The sequence below is a fragment of the Delphinus delphis genome, chromosome 3 (genome assembly GCF_949987515.2).
Source record: "Delphinus delphis chromosome 3, mDelDel1.2, whole genome shotgun sequence".
NCBI classification, from domain to species: domain Eukaryota; kingdom Metazoa; phylum Chordata; class Mammalia; order Artiodactyla; family Delphinidae; genus Delphinus; species Delphinus delphis.
In genome coordinates this window covers 27,724,478-27,745,825 of record NC_082685.1, presented here as the reverse complement: position 1 = coordinate 27,745,825, position 21,348 = coordinate 27,724,478, and the positions used below count along the sequence as shown (strand labels likewise).

Here is a 21,348-nt window from a genome sequence, read left to right as displayed (position 1 = left end):
AAGGCTAAAAATGAACCCTGTGGTGTTGGGTTGGAATTGGAGGTATCGATATAAACTCATGGTTTGGGGGAGATAGATTTTCAAAATTAGATATGAAGATAGGCAAGTACATATACACATACATATATATACAGGTACACACAAACATACACACACACATATATATACATATACTTACATATAAGTGTGTGTATGTAGAATTCCTAGCTCTTCTGCTGGACTCTAGAAGCAATAACATCTCAGTAGCAATGAGCACATGTAGCACATGTAGCATCCAGATCTTGGTTTCTTACTATCATTCTCCACTGATATGAACCGTTTCTTTCAGAACTGGCTACTTTCAGGGTTAGGTTGAGAATGAATGATATGAGCCCTAAACATCTTGTCGGAAAAAGTAAGAAAGTGCTCAAAAAATGATGGGGGCATCATGATGGCTCCCACTGTCCAAATCTAGGACAATCTGAGCATCTAAATAAATAATAGCAATGGATTATAGCCTATTAAGTAAAATAAGAAACCATGAGCCCATGTTGTTTTAAATAAACGAATAAATACATGAATGAATAAATGATAAAGGAAAAGCTTTTTCTCACAGAATTCCATTTAATAAATGTAGAAAGAATGATAGACTTAAAAAAAATCTCTATTTGGTAATCATCATACTAATAGGTGATTCGGGAAAGAACCATCAATAAATGATACTAAAACTAAAGAGCTAAAAGTATGATGAGTTAAAGAATATTTACATAGTCTTACAGTATCTCTCCACAAATACATAATTGCAACAGGAGAACTAGTAACCTTCACATGGAAAAGTTAAAACGCATCACCCAAATCAACAATCAGTGTTAACATCACCAGTAAAGTTACCGACTCTCCCAAGTTGGTCCCCAACAAGGGTCCTCCTACGTGGTGTCGTTCCAGCCAATAGAAGGAGACTGAGTTTGGCTCAGAAGCAGACAAAAGCTTTCCTCTTCAGTCTGAGAATGGAGCCGGAGCCGTACGAGCTAGGCTCTGGAGAATGTGCTCTGCCGAAAGGCCCACAGGGCGCTGCTTTGCAGGGTTCTGTCGGAGGAGGGAGGGGCGGAGTTCCCGCAGGGCGGGCTCAGCTGTGCTGCTCGGGGCTTCCCGCGCAGCGCGCGCCGCGGCGTCTTTGCACACCGCCCGCCGCCGCCATCTTTAGTTCACGTTTTCCTGCGGCGCTTCTGCACGTGGTTCGCGGAGCTCAAACATCGGGAGCTGTCGTTTTACTCTGAGAACTTTAATCTGATGTGGTCGCCGCCAGGCCTCCATACCCAGCGCCCTACAGGCAAGTGAAAGTAGACTAAGACCAAAAGAAGTGAGACCTTATCACCTAGATTCCATCTTATTTTTCCCTGGGACCCCATTGGGCTTTGCTGGTGACAAACCCCTCCTCTGCCTTTTGTCCTGCGCCCCATTCTTGGGGGGCGCTGAGGGGGCGACGGTCCATCTTATGTAACTGCTTCCTGAGTTTGGGTGCAGTCATAACCCCGGAGAGGGGAGTAGAGCTTCTCCCCAGCCGCCTTCAGGTACGTTCGATTATCACCCGGCCTTAGCCCTGTTTATACCCCTGAGCGACCACCATTTGGAGTTTTATAGATTCTAACCTTTTGGAGACAGAGGACACCAGACAATTTAAGATGCGTGGTCCAGATATCGGCAAGAGAACAATGTTGTTAAGGGGCTCAGGAAAGGTAGAAAACAGGTGATGCTGGGGAGAGCCTGTGGTCCTCTGCTCCGAATTTGTTCGGCCAGAGGAGGCTGGCTGGCTTCTGTTAGCCAAGCTGCTTTTTCCAGTAGCCTGTCTGCATTTTCTCCAATCAGGCACTGTGAGGCAGCCACCGTTGCTTGGGTAAAGCATCCTGGAAGTAACATGGTGAAGAGATTGGAAGGGGGCAAAACTGGAGGCAAAGAGCTCAAGTCCGAGATTCAGATGAGGTGGATCTTGGCAAGGTAGTGCTCTGGAGCAGACGGCAGATCCGAGAGCTGTTTTTGAGATAAGCATTTGCAGTGAAAGGGAGGGTGAAGTGGAGGGTGATGATACCACTCTTAGGCAGTCATAATGGTTGACAGCTATAATAAGGAGTCTCACCCCTCTGGGCTTTGTTTACTTATTAACAGAAATGGGGATCATAATGGTGCCTACCTCATATGGCTACTTTGAGGATTAAATGAGATAATGCATGTAAAGTGTTAAATGAGGGATTGGCATGCAGTTAAGTGCTCAATAAATGTTAGAAACCTTTTTTCATCAGGAAACTGAGGCTTAGCAAGGTTAAGTAACTTCTCCAAGCTACACAGCTATGTAAGTGATGGAGTTGGGATTCTAGCATATCACTTGGAGCACAGAGTCAACTCACATCACCTGTTATGTAGAATAGACAGAGGGATGACAGGTCTGTGGTGTGGCTGTGGTGATGAGCTTGGTTTCAGAATTGAAGACATTAATGTGGGGTGGGGAAGGGAGGTCCAGGAAGCAGTTGGACACGAGTCTGGACCTCAGGAGGGGTCTTGGCCAGAGGAGTCCTTGTTTCCAAAATCATCTCTCAGAGTCTATGCAAATTTATAGTCAAAAGTGGTGCACTACCTAATTGCCAGGTATCTGGCAGATGGTGTTTAATAAAATTGTTTGACCACGATAATTGTAAATTCTTTAAGTGGTTTTAGTCACATTTTTATATTTGACTGTCAATCTCTCGTGCCACAGTTTTTCCATGGTGCCATAGAATCATTATAATAAAAAGCCTGTATTTCAGAAATAGAAAAGCCATATCCTAGTCAGTATGAAGCTTAAAGATTTCTGTATTATAAACCATTCCATTAAGAAGTTAACCTTCACTCAAAATAACTTTCTAAACTTCATCTCCTTCAACTACAAGCAGTTTTTCACCTCTTAATATGTTGAATAATTTGTTACTCTAACGTTATTTTAAAAACCCAGATTCCTGAGGTTTTCCTGAGGGGGAAAATCTTCAGTATTCCTCAAGTCTCAACCATAAATATTCAGTATTCAGTATTTCCCCCCTCAGATTTTCCTGAGGGGGAAAATCTTCAGTATTCCTCAAGTCTCAACCATATTTACCTTCTGGCATACCACCTACCTTTGTCCCCCCACCAAGTACCTTATCACACTGTTGTTATGAACTTGTCTGCATGTATATCAGAAATCTAAGATGAAAAAACAAGCATCTTTTAGATCCCTCCCATGGGTTTATGAAGACAATAAAATTGTCTGTAGCAAGGGATGACACACTATGGTTCATTGGCCAACTTTGACTCAACACCTGTTCTGGTATGGACGATGAACTAAGAATAGTTTTTACAGTTTTAAAAGGTTGAAAAGAGTTCAAAAGAAGAAAAATATTTCATGACATGTGAAAATTATATGAAATGCAAATTTTACTGTCCATTATGAATAAAATTTTATTGGAATACAGCCATGCTCATCATTTACATATCATCTATAGTGGCTTTCATGCTACAGTGGCAGAGTTGAGTACTTGCAGCAAAGATGGGCCATGGATGGTGCTCTCATTGCTTTGCAGTGCTGTTTAGCAACCTGTAGATCTCAGGGATGTGGTTATAGTGCCACCTGTTTCAAGTACCATGTACATCACTGTACAGAAATACTTTTTAAATTTTGTTTTATTTTATTAACCAGCACAATAGCCATCATGTCAAAACAAAACAAAACAAAAGAAGAGAATAGTGGGATCCAAATGTCATGCTTTTAAGTCACAGTGGAGTGTGGATTATTTTGTTATAGGATGAGACAGGAAAGCATCATCTTTGTTGTATAGTGACACTACAACTGTGCTAAAAGAATATGGTTTGACAGAGTAAACCCTCATCACAACATTCCCAACTGCAAGAAAGGAGCTGCCAGAAAAATTAGAAAATTTAAAACAGAATATCTCATAATAGCACAATTTCTCCATTACAGATAAAAAATGAAAATGAGACTGTACCTAATGTAAGTGCCCTGGTGGCTCATTTATTAACCAGGCAAGGAAAGATATTTATTGATGGTGAGTTGATTAAAATATTTTTGATGGTAGCAGCAGATGAAATGTGTCTAGAGAAAATAAAACAGTTAAGGCTATTAGCCTTTTGGTGACAATCGTTGTTTGAAGAGTTGAGAACATGGGGAGCAACATCAATAATCAATTTAAAACCATGGCAGATGATTTCTAGTGGTTTTCCTTGGCTCTTGACAAGTTGACTGGTGTTACCAATACAGCTCAGTTGTTTATTTGGCAGGTTCATGCTGAGTCTGAAGTCAATGAAGAGTCAGCTTTTATGAATAATCCATGTGGAAAAACTATGGTCAAAACTATTTTCAAAGAAAATGAGGAAACACTAATTCAGTGTAACCTGAAGTGGAATCCGCTAAGATGTGTTACAACTGTTGATGATAAAAATATGTGTGGAGCAGGAAAAGGCTTTTTGGACAAATTTACAAAGGTTGTGAAAATGTAAAGTGTTTAAAGCCTGTACTAATTTATTGTAATATTCATCAGAAGGTACTTTGTGGAAAATATTTGCACCTACTGTGTGTTATTGAACCAGTGTGTCAAAGGTGATCATTATGTCTTCTGGACTTAACCATTGTCTGTTTTGTGAACTTTTGTCAAAATAGAAGCTGAATATTCTGACTTGCCCTATCAACTACACAGCAGTTTGATGGCTTAACAGATAAGTCATCTGTGACTTTTTGAGCTCAGGATTGAGATTTCTTAACAAAAACAGCCCTCAACCACTATTATTCAACCACTATTATTGAACACTGGATGACTTGGGAAATTAGCTTCTGCTGCAGACGTTGTAATGTTTCTTAATGGATTCAACCAAAATGACAAAGCAAAACAATGGTTATCTGCAGAAACCTGCGATAAAGTCATTTTGATGACAATTAATGTTTTTGTATTTATTTATTTATTTTTGCTGTATTGGGTCTTCGTTTCTGGATGACAATTAATGTTTAAATCACAAGCAAGATCAAGCGGCCTAAGAAACTTCCTGTGTTGTCAAAAATTAAAACAGAAAGTGAGATCTCCATTCCTACAAAAATTTAAATGAACATATTTTCCAGGCTCAAACTATAGTTCCAGCAGTGTTTTCAGACCTCAATACAAGTGTAAAAGTAATTTTTAAATTTCAAATCCATTTAACTGTGCAATTGAAGGGTTTCTATTCAGCAATTCCACATCCAGCAATATAATAAATGGTGTGCTAAAAGGCAAACATCAAGAGAATATTTAATAGAATTTTATGACTGCCTTCTGAGCAATGAAAATGCTTAATAAAAGCTTATGTACATGGGGCTTCCCTGGTGGCACAGTGGTTGAGAGTCCCCCTGCCGACGCAGGGGACACGGGTTCGTGCCCCAGTCCGGGAAGATGCCACATGCCGTGGAGCGGCTGGGCTCGTGAGCCATGGCCGCTGAGCCTGCGCGTCCGGAGCCTGTGCTCCACAACAGGAGAGGCCACAACAGTGAGAGTACCACAAAAAAAAAAGCTTATGTACATGGATTGATATCAGTATTTGACAGAACTTTGAGATTTTCAGCCAACTTCAAGAGTTAGTCCGCTATAAAATTTAAAGAGCACGCAGTTCACACAAGACCATCCTCACTTCTGACACTAACTGCAAGTTTGGAGGAGCTCCCAAAACTACCTTTAGTGTCAGTAATTCCCTAGAAGGATTTCCAGAACTCATTGAAATTGTTACTCTCAGTTCCCATCTGTTACTGGTAAAGGATGAAGATTTAATTCAGCCAAGGGGAGATGTACATAGAGCAGAGTCCAGGGAAGGACCAAACATTTTTGTTGTCCTCTCCACTTGAGGTCAGGATGCTTTATTTTCACTGCATCAGTGTGTGACCGTACGTGTAGAATATTGCCAACTAGCAAAGCTCACCCAAACCTTGGTGTCCAGAGATTCTTTTGGGGCTCTATCATGTAGGCAAGACTTTCCCCCCATGATTGCCCCCATGGTTGATCTCAACCATCAGGGCAACTGATACCATGTGGCCCAAAGCCTCACGTACATCACATTATTGGTCTTTCTGACATGGTCAGCCCCCACCCTAAATCGTATTTTTTTTTTTTTTTTTTTTGCGGTACGCGGGCCTCTCACTGTTGTGGCCTCTCCCATTGCGGAGCACAGGCTCTGGACGCGCAGGCTCAGCGGCCATGACTCACGGGCCCAGCCGCTCCACGGCATGTGGGATCCTCCCGGACCGGGGCACGAACCCATGTCCCCTGCATCGGCAGGCAGACTCTCAACCACTGCGCCACCTGGGAAGCCCCTAAATCGTGTTCTTAGATCGCCCAGTGTGACCCAAGTTTCCCAGGCAAACCATGACATTCCAAGAGATCACTTCCCAAAGCTGAGGGCAAATACCTGGCCATTCTGGGGGCAAGATTAATTCTTTACTACACACCACCTGTGGGGAAAGCCATTTTCAAAGATGAAATGCAAAATGTCGTTACAGATCACCATTAACAGATGAACAGTTGCCATCGACTTTGATCAGAGAGAACACTAACTTTGAACTCTAATGGGGTGAAATGGGACCTAACCCACAAATTTATTTTTCTCATTAGTAGACCTGTATCACAAAAGAATATACTCAATTATTAATGTCACATTTTGAATTTTATCAATAAAAATTGTGGAAGCTTGTTTTCTGTCGGTTATACAAGTAACTACATAATATCCTTGATTTTGCCTGTTGGCCTGCACAGACTGCAATATGTACTATCTGATCTTTTACAGAAAAGTTTGCCAACCTTTGGTGTTTAGTCCAGTTTGTAATACTGCTCTGATGGTTAGTTTTATGAGTCAACTTGGTGAGGCTATAGACCCTAATTATTCAACCAAACACCAATCTAGGTGGTGTTGTGGAAGTAGTTTGTAGATGTCATTAACATCTACAACCAGTTGATGTTAAGTGAAGGAGATTATCTTCAACAATCTGAGTAGGCGGGATCCAATCAGTTAGAAGTCCTTGACTGTACTTTCCTTGAAAAAAGAAGAACTTCTACCTGGGGACAGCAGCTTCAGCTCCTGCCTGAGAGTTTCCAGCCTGCACTCCCTAGAGGCCCGTCGTATGCGTTTCGGACTTACCTAGCCAGCTCCACTTACATAAGCCAATTCCGTGCAATCAATCAGTCAGTCAGTCAGTGAACACACATATATGTCCTACTGGTTCCGTTTCCCTGGTGGAATTCTGACTGATTCAACCGCTCTCTATAAAAAATACTACCCAATTTGTGCTGCTAGACAACTGAAAAGGAAATAACTTCAGATAAAGTGAAATTAATAGCTTGCCATAGCTGCCTGTCAGCTGTGGTATTGCCTAATCTATCTTATTGACTCTCTAGTGCAAATCAGAAAAGGGCTGTGAGAGTTATGAATAAAGAAAATTCAGGAAGGCTTTAATTCAGTCTTATCACTGTGGTTCAAAGAGATATTTTTGCTTCTCAATAGAGTCTATTCCCAGAGCATTTTCTGAGAAATGTCTCCATTAGCCTTTACTCTAGGACTCATTTGCCAGGGTCCACTGTTGCTGGCTGTTAGAGCACCCTTGACTTCCCGGCATTGTTGATAAATTCTGTGCTTGTATATTTTCAGAGGAGAGTTTCCTGAGCTTTTATCAGATTTTCAAATGGGTCGTGGCACCAAAAGGATAAAACTCCAAATGACCTCCCCTCCAGGTGGATGTTTAACTCATATGTTAACTACGGCATGTAATATCTCCTCTAGTCATCACAGTAACTCCTGGATGTCACCTGCTGCATGTTTTGCCTTCTCTACTTCTAGCAGTAATCATATGAGGTAGGTACCAGTATCCCATTTTACAGAAAAAAAACACTGAAGCTTAGAAAAATGAAGTAATGTGTCCTAGTTGCATAGCTGTAAAGCATCAGAGTCTGGATTTGAACCCGCATCTGACGCTAAAGCTCCTGCTAGGTGGGAGGGAGCTCGGTTTAATCACTAGGCTCAGTTACCAGGGAACTTCCTGCACTTGTGGCGATGGCCTGGGTGACGCCAGGTATCTGCTTGGCCTCTGCCAGCTTGCCTGGGCAGGAGACAAGTTGGAGGTGGCCCCTAAGCTTTGTGGGGGCTTTCTAACCCCTAGCCTTCTGCGGTGCCCCTGCCCAAAGGGAGGGAGGAAGAGGAGGAGGGGCGGGTCACCCTGGGGAGGGAGGGCGGGCCCTGAGAGGGAGTTTGAAAAGAGGAAGGAAGTGGGGCCCGGCAGAACGCCTAGCCACCCCCTGGCTGCTTCCCCACAGGACGACGCGAGGTGCCTGCAGCCGCCCCACGCCCCCACGCCCCACGGCCAAGCCATGGCCCCCTGGCGCAAAACTGACAAGGAGCGACACGGAGTGGGTAGGTGTGGGCATGGGGTCCTCAGCAGGGAGAAGGGCAGGTGGCCGAAGAACCGCATAGGAAGAGGCTGGGGAGCCAGCGGCGCAGACGTGGGCTCAGAGCACTGACTCAAGCTTTGAGGGTGCAGTGGCTCCCTCAGCCTGCTGTGGCACCAGCTGGGCAGGAAAAGGGAGGCAGGGGGGAGATGAAGGTGGGTGCCCTGCCCAGCAGGCTACGCCCAGCCCGCTCCCTCTCCTGCTGCCGCCACAGGGCTACCCTCTCTCTCCAAAGGCTTTATGCATTTCCTAGACGGGTTCCAGCAGAGCTCTTAGCAGCCTGGCTCTGCGTCAGGCTCCTGGCATTGTAAGGACTCCTTCACCCCATCTGACCTCTTGGAGGGAGCATCATTCTCTCCCTTGGCCGAGCCTGGCCTGGCCCAACATGCCTCCCTCCCCCGCTGCCCAAAGCGACACCCATCTGCTCGCTTCCCCTGCCTGTTCCTCCTGGGTCAGATGACCCTTATTTGTCAGAGCGTCCAGAGGGCTGTGCAAGCTGGGGGCGTAGGGCTGGAGGGCAAGACCCTTCACTCAGCCCCAGAGAGCCCCTGGGGAGAAAGGCTCCCACCGGGTTATAGGGGCATATCCAAGAAGCCAGCCTCATCAGCTCCAGCCATCTAAGCTCCCAGAGGCCTCTGCCTCAAGCTCAGGGCCGGAAGTGGTGGCTGGGGGAAGGGAGGCTTCAGGTACTAGGACTCTTTCTACTAAGTGGCACGCATGGTGCAATCCCCATAGATTCACTGTGGTTTTCAAATAAGTGTGAATTAAAAAACCACTCTGTGGCTTGCTACACAGGCAGATACCAGATACCACCCTCAGAGATAAGGGTTGAACAGGTCAGATGTTGGAAGATCCAGGGGCCAAGAGTAGGGAATGATGTAGGGAATCCCAAGGCCACTGCTGGAGAAACACAGTCCTGGAGGGCTCAACACTTATTCATTCACTTACTAGGCTCCAAGCACTGTGGAGTGTTTAAAGATGAATGGTCCCTATCCAAAGAGCAAATAATATTCCATACCCTGAAGGAGGCTCCGTTTCTCAGTTTCTCCACCTATATTGAACTAGACTCAGTAACTTTTGAACTATAAAGCTTCTCTAACTCTGGCCCTTCCAGGCTGAAACACCGCTCAGGTGAAGATGGGGACTGAGAAATGGAGCAGACCATTATAGGTGGAGGGACCAGTGTGGTCTAGGAGATGAAAGCTGGACACGAAGGGACTATCCAGGGAAAAAAGAGCACATCCAGCAAAGAAGAGTGGTAGCTCCTTTCGCCTTGAGGGGAGGGTGCATTGAAGGGAATGGTGATGCTCAAAGTAAGTTGGAGCCACATTTTGGAAGGCTCTGAATGCCAGGCTAAGAAGTTGAGACTTTTTCCATCGAGGCAGTTGGGAGCCATAGAGGGCTTCTGAGCAGGGGAGGGACATGAGATTTGTGCTGAAGCCAGTGTGGAGGGAGGCTGGGCGGACAGAAGAGCGAAGGTGCCCGGGTGGCAGACAGGGATGGTATTGGTGGTCCAGGATGACGAGGGCAGTTAATGGGGGCAGCTGAGTGTGGCGGAAGAGTCCCACCCTCTGGTCGAAGGGCTGTAGTGTGTTCCTGCTGTGTAGGCCCTGTGCTATGGTGTGAAGCTCATGGGCTCTGGTGCCTGCTCTTGGATTCCAGCTTCCAGTGCTTCCCAGCCTTGTGAGCTAGACAAGTTACTTACTCTCTCCAGGCCTCAGTTTCCTTGTCTGTGTGTTGGGAGTAATAACAGCACCTGCTTCCCAGGGTTGTGGGAGGACTCAATGATAATGATCCATATAAAGTGCCTGGAATGACAGTCGTACAAATCCTCACTAAATGTTATTAGTTATTGTTTTTAGCCTTTATTCTCTGCTTAGGAGCCCAGTTCAGGACATGACATCACAGGATGGGAGGGGGCTACTGAATGAAGTAAGGTTTTCACCCGCCTTTGCTGAGGAAATCCCACCTATGTGCTCAGAGACTAGGAACTCTGTTAGGCTCTAGGCCCAGGGGATTCTTCTGATGGTATAACTGAGAGTTTTCACACCTACCTGTGAAAATTCTGTTTGGGGCTGGGAGTCGGAAGGTGTATGACCCTTTAGGGGGCCATAGAGCACTTGGAAGGTGTCTGCTTATCAAAGGATCTCTTTTTCTCTGCAGATGAATGTCAGAGGTTAGGAAGGTAATCTCCAACCCTCCTCCGTAGACTCCAGGTAGATGGAAGGGAAGGGCAAGGCTTAGGTTATGATGAGACAGGGGACTGGAGTCACCCAGCAGAAAGAACCGTGGCCTGAGAGTAAGGAGTCTGGGTTCTAGTTCTGACACTATCATTTTTGCAGGCAGGTCTGTGCTCTAGTTTCCTCACTGTAAGTCTAGGTATTAATACTTTTGTCTTTCAAGACGTTCTTTTAGAAGAGTATCTGAGGTAATGAGTATGGGGGCTTGAAAACGAAGCGCTAGAGCCGTGTAAGGATTAGGGGCTCCTTGGAACATCTCCAGAGTCCCAGCCAGCCTAACACAGGAAAACCTGAGCTTTGCTTTGCCATTTGGTTTCCTCTTCCTCTGGCCTAGCTGACAAGGGCTGCTGGTGTCTGTTTGTCTGGGGGGCTGGCTTTTCTGGGGACAGCTTCATCACCAGAACCGCTTGGCTTCTTTCTCACTTTACTGTCTGGTGGGCAGCCAGGGTGAGCCTCGTGTAGATCCCTGGCCAGGTTCTTCCTTACTTCCTTGATGGAGCTTTAAAATGTGATCCACTAGAGTCCCAGAGAGGACCCTTGGGTGGAGGTGGGTAAGAGTTTCCACAGACAAGACAGTGTAGCTGTGAAGAAAAGACACAGCCTCTGCCCTTGAGGAGATACGGGTAAGGTTAGAAGCTTGGGCTGTGAGTTCAAATTTGGTCCTGTTTCCTCATCTTTCCTCATCACTCCTACTTTATGTAGGAGTAATAATGATAATATGGATTTCATGAGATCATTGTGTAATGAAAAGCATTAGTAATGAGACTGGTCAATGAAAGTTAGCGACTGAGGTCAAGGGGCGTACCTAATAGGTGCAGAGCCGAGAGACAGGTAATGTGCCCTAATGCCAGGCTCAGGAAAGTCATGCCTTATCAGAATAAGTGTAGTAATTTATGGTTTACAAGACCCATTCTCATGCAGTATCTTTGTCTGGCTTCAGAACATCTATGTGAGGCAACATATTATTATTCTCATTTTACAGACGAAGAGTTCCAGAGTTCACATAACTTGGAAGTGCTTGGGCTGGGCCTTAAATTCAGTTGTCTTCAGACACCAGACCCTTTGCACAACACTAGGAGGGAATCTGGGAGGAGAAACATCATAGACAAAGGCAGGAGGTTGGAATGGGTGTGGCTTTTGGGTCAATAAATAGTCTGCTTTGGTTTTAGTGGATGTTTGTAGAAATAAAAAATAGTTGGAGAGGTAGATTATGGTCAGGTTGTGAAGGGCTTTGAGTACCAAGCTTATAAGTTTGGACTTCATTTTGTGAGCAGTGGAGTTTTTGAGCAGGTGTGTCACCTGTAAGAAGATAATTTAATCACTTGGGAGGGGGGCAGGGGTTAGACATAGAGTGGAACAGCAGTGGGTGACAGTTTACCTATCTACCGACTGCCTCATTAGTTAATCCTGCAGGAGTCCCTTTATAATTAACATTTCCCTTTGGCTTTTACTATCTTAATCCTCTCTGCCTGAGACTCTTGTCATTGGTCAGAGCTTTATCCTTGGAGGAGACAGTGGAAGACAGAAAAGGAGGAGGTAGAAAGAGCAAGTAACAGTATCAGTTAGGGATAAGTATGACTACAGGTGACAGAAAACGCCCAAAGTAGTGGCTTAACCAAGCTAGAAGCTTATTTGCCTCTCATGTAGAAAGCACAGAAATGGTCCCTGAAGAGGCAGTAGCGTGGCTCTTTCTGTCTCCTGCATGGCTTCCTTGGCACGAGGCTTCTGCCTTTTGAACCAAACTGGCTGCTTAAGCCTCTATTGTCAGGTCCACTTTCCAGCCAGCAAGAAGGATGAAGGGAACAAGAAGGGCATGACACTGCTCATTAAGGACACTTACTTGAAGGCCCACTGGACACTTCCTCTTGTATCCTTTTGGCTTAAAACCTAATCACATGACTGAACCTGGCTGCAGTGGAACCTGGAAGTGTAGTCTGCCATGTAAGCAGCCATGCACCCAGCTAAATATCCAGTGTGCATTCCTGAGGAAGGAAGGGAATAGGATATTAGGGATGATATTTTAGTTTTCTCAGGCAGCCGTAACAAAATACCAGAGACCAGGTGGCTTAAGTAACAGAAGTTATTTTCTCACAGTTCTGGAGGCTGGAGTTCCGAGTCCAAGGTGCTAGTAAGTTGATATCTCCTGAGGCCTCCTAGGCCTGCAGACACCTGCCTTCTCCTTGCTTTGTCCTCATATGCTCTTCTCTCTGTGCATGCTCACCCCCTGTGTCTTCTCCTCTTCTTAGAAGGACACAAGTCCAGTTGGATTAGGGCCCCACCCTGACGGCTTCGTTTTAACTTAATCCCATCCTTACAGACCTGATCCAAATATGGAGCTTCAACATGAGAATTTGGAGCAGTAGGGAGGGCGACAGCTGGGTTCCTAACAGTTGACCTGTGGTCTGTGGTCTGATATTTGGGGATTGTAAGAGAAGCCTTCAAGGCAGGGGTCCTCAGAGGGTGAATGCAGAAGAAAGGTTTGTTTACCCTGAAGCTGGGCCTGCTGGGTAGATTTGTGCAGGGGCTTCAGTTATGCTCAGAAACCTCTCCTCCGTACAGATCATCTCGAGTTATGGTTGTGTATCTATGTGTGGTGCTGGGGAGTTATTGCTTGGTTCCTTCGGAGGGCTGAGGGACAATCTAATCTGTCCCGTGTCTCTCCCCTAGCTTCGAGTGACTTGCTGGCTGGCAATCTTTGGTGTCCCATGGTTCAGTAGAAGTATCACCCCAGTCTCTGCCTCTGTCTTCACGTGGCGTTCTTCCTGTGTGTGTGTCTCTTTCCAAATTTTCCGTTTTAATAAGAACACCAGTCATGTTGGGTGAGGGCCCACCCTAATGACCTCATTTGAACTTTACTACCTCTGAAAAGACTATCTCCAAATAAGGCTGCATTCTGAGGTGCTGGGAGTTAGGCATATAGCATATCTTTTGTTTTGTGGGGTGGGGCACAATTCAAATCATAACAGGCTCTGCAAAAGTTGAGAAGGGGTCTGTTTCACATCTTGATTGGGGACTATGGATGAGTGCGAGACCTCTCCCTGGTCCAGGGATGCAGGTGATGCTGTTTCCTGGACAGATCTGGTCCATACTGAGATGGACAGATTGGGAGTGCGCAATGGGTGATTGAGTCCCTTGCAGCACAGACTCTTATTACAAGGAACAAAATCCACTTAAAGTAGTTCAGTTAAAAGGTATGTGGTGTGTGGCTGTATGTGAGGAGGGAAGTGGTGTGTTTTAAGCATCAAGGGACATCAAACAGAAATCCAGGAAACATGGGCAGCAGTCCTCTGGAAAGGCCTGGTCTGAGGAGACCGGAAAACTGCCTGTCTTCTCATGGCTTCCCAGCTGCTCTAAACTTATGAGTGCTGTTCTCCTTCCTCTTCTCCTCTTCATAACTTTCATATTCTGAGAACACCACAGTGTTCTGACACCACCAGCATGCCACCTGCCTCAACCTGGCATGACTTTGCAGTGCCAGCACCCTCTGAATCCTCTCTCTGTGTTTATTTGTTCAAAGTCCTGAGAAGATCTGAGTGGACTGACTCACCTTTTCAATAAAGGCCCCCCAGGTCAGAGGTCATCACCACGCTAAGAATGGGCCCCACTCTGAGCAGGGTGCTGCCTTTTCCAATACGCTCTGGTTATGGGGTGGGGTCATGAGGATCGCAGGAGTCGTGGATGGGGACAGATTCTTGGAGTAGGAGGCATGAGTCAAACGTGCATCCCAAACACACCCAGGGCAGAACTCTACTACAGAGGGACCACTTAGACTGCTCTTGTTGCCGGAGTTAATAGCTAAGGAGGAGAGATAGCGACCATCATTTACTCACCAGCTTGTTCACTCATGCACTCATTCACTTTTCATTTATTTCTTAAATATTTATTGGGCATTTCCTATGTGCCGGGCACTGCGCTAGACGGTAAGATTACTAGAATTTGGCCAATATGGTTCCTACCCTTTTGGAGCTTATAGTCTAGTGGGGAAGACAAAAAGAAACTTGTGGAAAAATCAATAGGCATATCACTACAAATCGTGATATGTGCTCCTGTGATAAAAGAGTTTGTCTCATGAATGAGAGTATTGGAGGGAAGGAATCTTAAATAGGATGGTCTCAGAAGGCCTCTGAGGAGCAATGGGGGAAAAAATCGCAAAGGAAATGCTTAGAGGGATCTTAGTACGTGTATCTTGGCTATGGAGGCCAATTGTATCTTCGGACTGGTCCCCAGAAATTAGTCTGGTGCAACAAAAACACACGGATTGGAAATCTCATTCCTTCCTACCACCAGTTCTTAGGTGCCTGGGCTGCCTGCTTTCGGATGCAACTTGGGGTTGTTCAGGAGTGCCTGCTGGGCTGACTGTTTGAGTTCATTTAAGTAGATGGTCCTAATCCCTAGGTTTATGGGAACTACATTAGTTAGTGGCCATCTTGCCCCCAACCATAATGTTTGAGCTTAAATGAGCCTTGACAGACTGTGTTTGCTAAGCTCTGCTTCCTCTTGAGTTCAGCATCCTTATATTGCTGCTATATTTTGAGACAGACAGTGTAGTCACCATAATATTCTGCTAACTTCTGGACCTTTGGACTTCTTTTTTTTGTTTTTAAGCTTACAGGCCTTTAATATTCAATTGCACACGGGTGCCACAGTCTGAGTTTTGCAGCATATGTTCTGCAAATGGTGAATGCTAGTGCTTATTGCCACCCGACTCCAGAGGAATCTGTGTGCAGGCACTGCAGATGTTCCCTTTAATAGGCACTCTCTCCTTTCATTCCACTTTCTTTAATTCGCGTGAAGTGAACAACAGTCAGGCTGAGTTTGTCAACATCTTAAGTCTTACTTGGTTTTTAGTTCTCCTTGGAAAAAGCCATCCATCCCTTGTCTTTCTGACCCCACTAGGACACTGTCAGCTTCTGCACTGATTTAAAGCAGTGCAGGAGGGGGATGTGACTGACAATGTGGGCACTTTTCCAGACCCCTCTCCAGACATTGCCCCAGGGCACTCAGTGTTCCCCTGACAACACATGATCCCTTGGGTCAAATCCTAAACCAGGATGGTGAAGGGGACCTAGGTGGGCCATGTGACTTGCAGAGATGCCTCAGCATCCAGCACAGGGTCTGACCAGAGACAGTGCTGAGCAGGCATTTGTTGGGGTGGATTAAGTGCTAGCAATGTCAGGTCCCAAGAGCCCACGACTGCTGCCGCAAAGGGGCACACCTTGTGCCAGCTGGACCCTGAGGATTTGCCCGGGAAGGGGGATTTTGCTGCTTGCCTCACTGGCGGTGGCGACAAGGTCGTTGTCTCAGGAAAAAGTGTTCCAGGAAGAATAAACAGCCAATGCAAATGTCCTGAGGAGGGAGCCTCTCTGATGTGTGGGAGGCCACTGTGAATGGAGTGGAGTAACCCAGGGGCAGAACTGTAGGAAATGAGTTCTCTGAAGAGAGGTTGTATTGAGTAGTGCCTGGTACATGTTATAAGGACTTTGGCTTTTACTCTGAATGGAAGCGGGTGGGGCACTGTAGGGTTTGAGAAGAATTGCAGAATGTTCTGTCTTATTTTTTTTTTAATTTGGTTTTTAACTGAAGTATAGTTGATTTACAATGTTGTGTTAATTTCTGCTGTACAGCAAAGTGACTCAATTATACACACACACACATATATGTATATTCTTTTCCATTATGGTTTATCCCTGGGTATTGAATGAAGTTCCCTGTGCTATACAGTAGGACCTTGTTGTTTATCTGTTCTATACATAATGGTTTGCATCTACTAACCCCAAACTCCCAATCCATCCCTCCCCTGCCCCCTCCCCCTTGGCAACCACTGTTCTGTCTTATTTTAAAATAATTATTCTAGAAGTTTTATGGTTAGTAGATAGAGGGGAATTAAAGGTGGAAGCAGGGAGGCCAGTATGGCAGTCACTACAATAACCAGGCAAGAAATGGTGGGGGACCCCCCCCAAGGATGAAGCAGTGGAAGAGGTGAGATGTGCTTAGCTGTGTGTGCTGTAGGTGGCAAACAGGATTTTCCTCATGGATTGGACGTGGGTATAAAAGGAAGTAGTTAAGGGTGACACCATGGTTTTGGTCTGAGCAGCTGGGAGAATGGAACTACCTACGGGACTTCCTTAGTTAGTCCCCTGATCTAAGTTGTCATCAACATTGTCATAAATAATAACATTGCCTCAACTTTTTTCAGTCCAGTCCATTCATAAAGCACTTGTGGTACCACGTTTAACCCTCACGGCCACCCTGAGAGATGGGTACTTTTATCTTCATTTCAGAGATGAGGAAACTGAAGAGCAGAGAGATTTAAGCTCTTGCTGAAATGCAGCCTTTTTCCAGTGCTTTTCTTACATCTCATCCCTGGAAGAAATGTCTTCTGCTTTATCAAAATCTTCATTTTTCACCTTGTCTTTTAGTTATGTGACTGCAGGTTGTCTCCCCCACTGGATGGCTTATTGTCTGACGGCAGAGCTCTGTTGGGGGTCGAATTTGATTCCATCTGGCTCTGTGGTACTAGCAGAAACATGGTAGGTTTCTGCTAGTACCACAGAAGGTACTAGCAGAAAAGATCATCGTTATTGTAACGCAGGACCCTTGGGAATCCAAACACTATTCCTACAAAAACATGCACATGAGCAGTTTTGCATTACAGTTTCATTATGGCCCATTCATGGAAGCCAGTTAAGGACCCTGCTAAAATGTACTCAGTAACTAGATATAATAGGTACAGCCAAGGTGTTCTGCCCAGGGTGTGAATCCTTAGATCTGGGAGTGGCCAAGATTAAGAAAACTATTTTTATAGTCTATTCAGATCAATTAAGTTCAGTGAACCCATGCTAAGTTATGGTCCTGAGCTGAGTACTGGGGCCCAGAGCTGAAAAACACAGTCTCTGCTCTCAGGAAGCTTATGAGCCAGTAGTAACCTCTCCTTCTTTTTGTTTGAGGCAGGAAAGAACACTGTTACTAGTACTAATGTCCCCATTTCTCAGGTTGGGGATGGGTGCACCCCTTACTTCAGGTCACTATGGCCCCTGCTGTCACCCCCATCGTATTTCATTGTAGCCTTGTGTAGAATTCTCTGGCTCCTCCATAGAATGTAAACACCATGACCGCAATACTGTGTTTCTTCTTCTCCCACACAGAGTGCCTAGCACAGAGCAGATGCTCACTTAGGAGTTGTTGATCGGATGGATGGGTGGGTGAATGAGTGGGCAGAAGGTGGGGGATGGAGAGGGGAGAGAGGTTGGAGGTTTTACACTTTCTGGTAGCCTCGTAAGATTCAGGTGAGTTGCCCCATCTTGCCTTCATCTCCTCACCCTTACCCCCTTCCCTGTCAGCAGGCTAAGTCCTAAGAGAGAGCACAACAATAATTGGGGTGTTCTTGAATTCTGCTCCAAACACCTGGACCCCTGTAGTTGGCCACCGCACCAAGCCCCATGGTTCTCACCTTAGGACTCACTGCGACTGTGCACCCGTCAAGCTGATTTCCCCTCCCTTCTTGCCCTTGTGGTATTTCCTTCCCCACCAACCTCCCCAGCGCTCTTACCCCAGTTCTTCTCCTTGCCCTCCCTCTGCCCCTTCCTCTCTCTCTAGTCTCAATTCTTTGATGGGGCCTCTCTTGATCTCTCTTCTCTGAGAGCCCACAGCTGCCGTGCCCCACAGCTTAGCCCTTTCTTTTTTAAAAAAAGGCAGCCTCTTGTTTCTTGTGTGTTCATTTTGTCTCTTGAACTAGATTTCCCCAAAGCTCCAGGGGAGCAGGAGCCATCCTCTCTCACTCTACCTTTCTTTCTAACCTTCCATATGCTGCCTGCATTGGAGGTTGGGGGCTGAGAAATCAGCCCTTGGTTTCATCATAAAGCCTGTCTTCCAATTCTAGCATGTGAGTGTGTGAACGTAGAAGAGTGTGAGACAGTGTGTGCGTGAGTGTTTGTGTGCGTGTGCCTATACTGGCAGCACTGGGAAGGAGAGGGTGAATCCCAGCATGATGTTTTAGCAGGACTCATCAACCTTGACACTGTTGACACGTGGGGCCAGATGGTTCTTGTTATGGGGCTATCCTGTGCTCTGTAGGACATTTAGCAGTGTCCCTGACTTCCCCAGCTAGACGCTAGGAGCTCCTCCACTCCCCATCCCTGCCTCCCCCACCCCCAGGTTTGTGACAACCAAAAATGTGTCCAGACATTGACAGATGTTCCCTTGGGGGCGAAATTGTTCCCAGTTGAGAATCACTGTTTTAGAGAACTCATGGGAATCTCAACTTCCTTCTTGTTGGCTGGGAATGTCACCTTGGCTCACCTATGGCAACCTGTAAGGTTTTTAGGAGGATCCAGTGGGGGTCCTAAAGCACCTGGCAGGGAGCAGGTGCTAAATACACATCCACTAGTGAGAGGCAGTGTGGTGTAATGGTTGAGGGTGTATGTTCTGGAGCCAGCCTGCCTGGGGCAAAATCCTGGCTCGCCACCTTCCTAGCTGTGTCACCCTGGGCTGTTCACTTCATCTCACACTACCTCAGTTTGCTCATCTGTAAAACACAATTGACCATAATTTTACCCACCACAAGATTAAACAGGTGCTGGGATTGAATAGGTGACTGTAGGTAAAATCATTGGAGAAGTGTCTGATACATAGAAAGTGTTCCGTAGAGGTTGTAATTCTTGTCCTCTCCTGGTCAGGGGAGGAACACCTCCTCCCCCTTGGTTCCCTCTGGCTGTGATTCTCCTGCCTCATCCACTGCTGACTTGCACCGGGTTTGAGCTCTGACCTCGCTGCCAGAAGCTTCTGCTGGGTCATCGCATTCACCCTCCCTGATGCAATGTCAGGATGTTGCCTTGGTGCTGCAGCTGTCAACACCTTGTCCAGAGACTCCAGGCAAACTGCTTGTATATTTCAACGACTATGTTTCACTTGAATCCAAAGTGGACCTGCCGGCTAGTTCTGTTTCTCCCTGGAGTGGAGACCATCCAAAGCCCAGTTCAGGGACTAGAGAAGTGAGCTTCAGGCAATTACATTCTTTTTCTCCAATATTGTTTGTGTTCCTCTTATGTAGCTACTTGTACAAACTCTATTAACACTTGGTGTTTGCTGAAGCTTTTGTTTTGAAACACATCAGCAAGTGGCAGGGGCCCTGATGAGGTACGAATCCATCCTGAAGGGTCACAGGGCACTTGATGGCTGCAATCAAAATTGGCAGACCAGCTGGCTCAGCATCTCAGCAAGTAATCTCAAGAAATGCAAGAAAAAACTTAGAAGAAGAGACATACCTGCCCTTCATGTTCGTGTTCCTTCAGTTTAACAAGTATTTCTTAAAGTTCAGTAAATATTGATTGAACTTCAACTGTGAGCCAGATGCTGTTCTCAACACTGGGAATTCAGTGGCCGACAGGCAGACTCAGTCTCCACCCTCGCTGAGGCTGAAGGAGATGGGAAATGAACAAGTCTAGTACATACACACACACACACACACACACACACACACACACACACATATATACACATATACATATATACTCATACACACACAGTAAATCGTGACATCAGCAATGGATTAGTCAGGGAAATAAGGACTTTAGACTCCAATCTGGGTTTGACTCCACTTTCTACCACTTTCTAGCTGTGTGGCCACGGGCAAGTTCCTTAATCTCTCTTTAAGTTTCTCATATGTTACGTGGAGGGGAATACCTTGGAGTGTTACTGTGAAGATTAAATGAGCTGGTACAAGTAAAGTGTGAGGAATTTTGTCTGTCTTATTTATCACTATTGCCATATACTCAGTATCTGGCACACAGTAGGTGCTCAAATGAATATCTGTTGAAAAATAACATGTGCTTGGTACACAATATGTGTGTTTACCATTTGTGGGGTGTCAAGCAGTATATGAAGTGGTTAGAATCCAGACTTCTGGATAACTGCCTTATTAGTTAGAGATATTAGAATAAGTTGTTTATTCTCTGTCTGCCTCAGTTTCCTCGTGTATAAATCCAAGTGAAATACTGTACTTATCTCCTAACATTGCCCGAAGCACAGAGACCCCAACCCTGTTTGTTTCTGTGAGCTGCATGCTGTAGCAATGGTATGTTCACTTTTCCCTTATTTCTCTTGATTTGGGCTCCTGATGAGCAGGGCATTTCAATACGTTTAAGTAAAGTTGGTGGCTAATCAGTAGATTGGATTTCCAGGGTTGTTGGAAGTCCCACCTGTCTCAAAAGCTCCCACTGGCTTGACACTCTAGGATTTCCAACATTAGAGTCCTCACTGGGTTCAGTGACCTCAGACGGCCCTGGTACTTGAAGCACCCCCTTGGTCTTTGGTCATAAGTATTTTGGTCTGGTTAGGCGTATCAGGGACTAGCTGCTGCCTTGGCTCCTGAGTATAGTATTTTGATACAAGGAGAGGTCAAATCCTTCACTGGGATGTGCCAGTGTTCTCCAAGGCACGGAGACCTCGTATGAAAGGGGAAACTGGAATGGGTATCTGTGGGAATCCTTTCACCACTTGTTTATCTTCCATGATGGGCATGGCCAGTGTGGGGCAGGCTGTGATTTCAGTGATTTTTACTTATTACTTATTCCTATACCTTCCTTATGTTTTCCGGCCTTTCCATCACTCACTCAGAACTCAAGGGTAGTTAGGCCTGCAGGGAATGGGGAAGAAGA

General features: G+C 45.7%; 1 protein-coding gene across 1 annotated transcript in view; it reads left to right on the top strand.

Annotated features, from left to right (window-relative positions):
• Nucleotides 1-8,337: 8,337 nt before the first annotated feature.
• DOCK2 (dedicator of cytokinesis 2) overlaps nt 8,338-21,348 on the top strand; it is a 408,525-nt gene continuing 395,514 nt past the window's right edge. Inside the window, exon 1 of the mRNA XM_060008407.1 lies at nt 8,338-8,418. Coding sequence (XP_059864390.1) covers nt 8,376-8,418 — 43 coding nt within the window. The 5' untranslated portion in view covers nt 8,338-8,375. The remainder of the gene's footprint in view (nt 8,419-21,348) is intronic.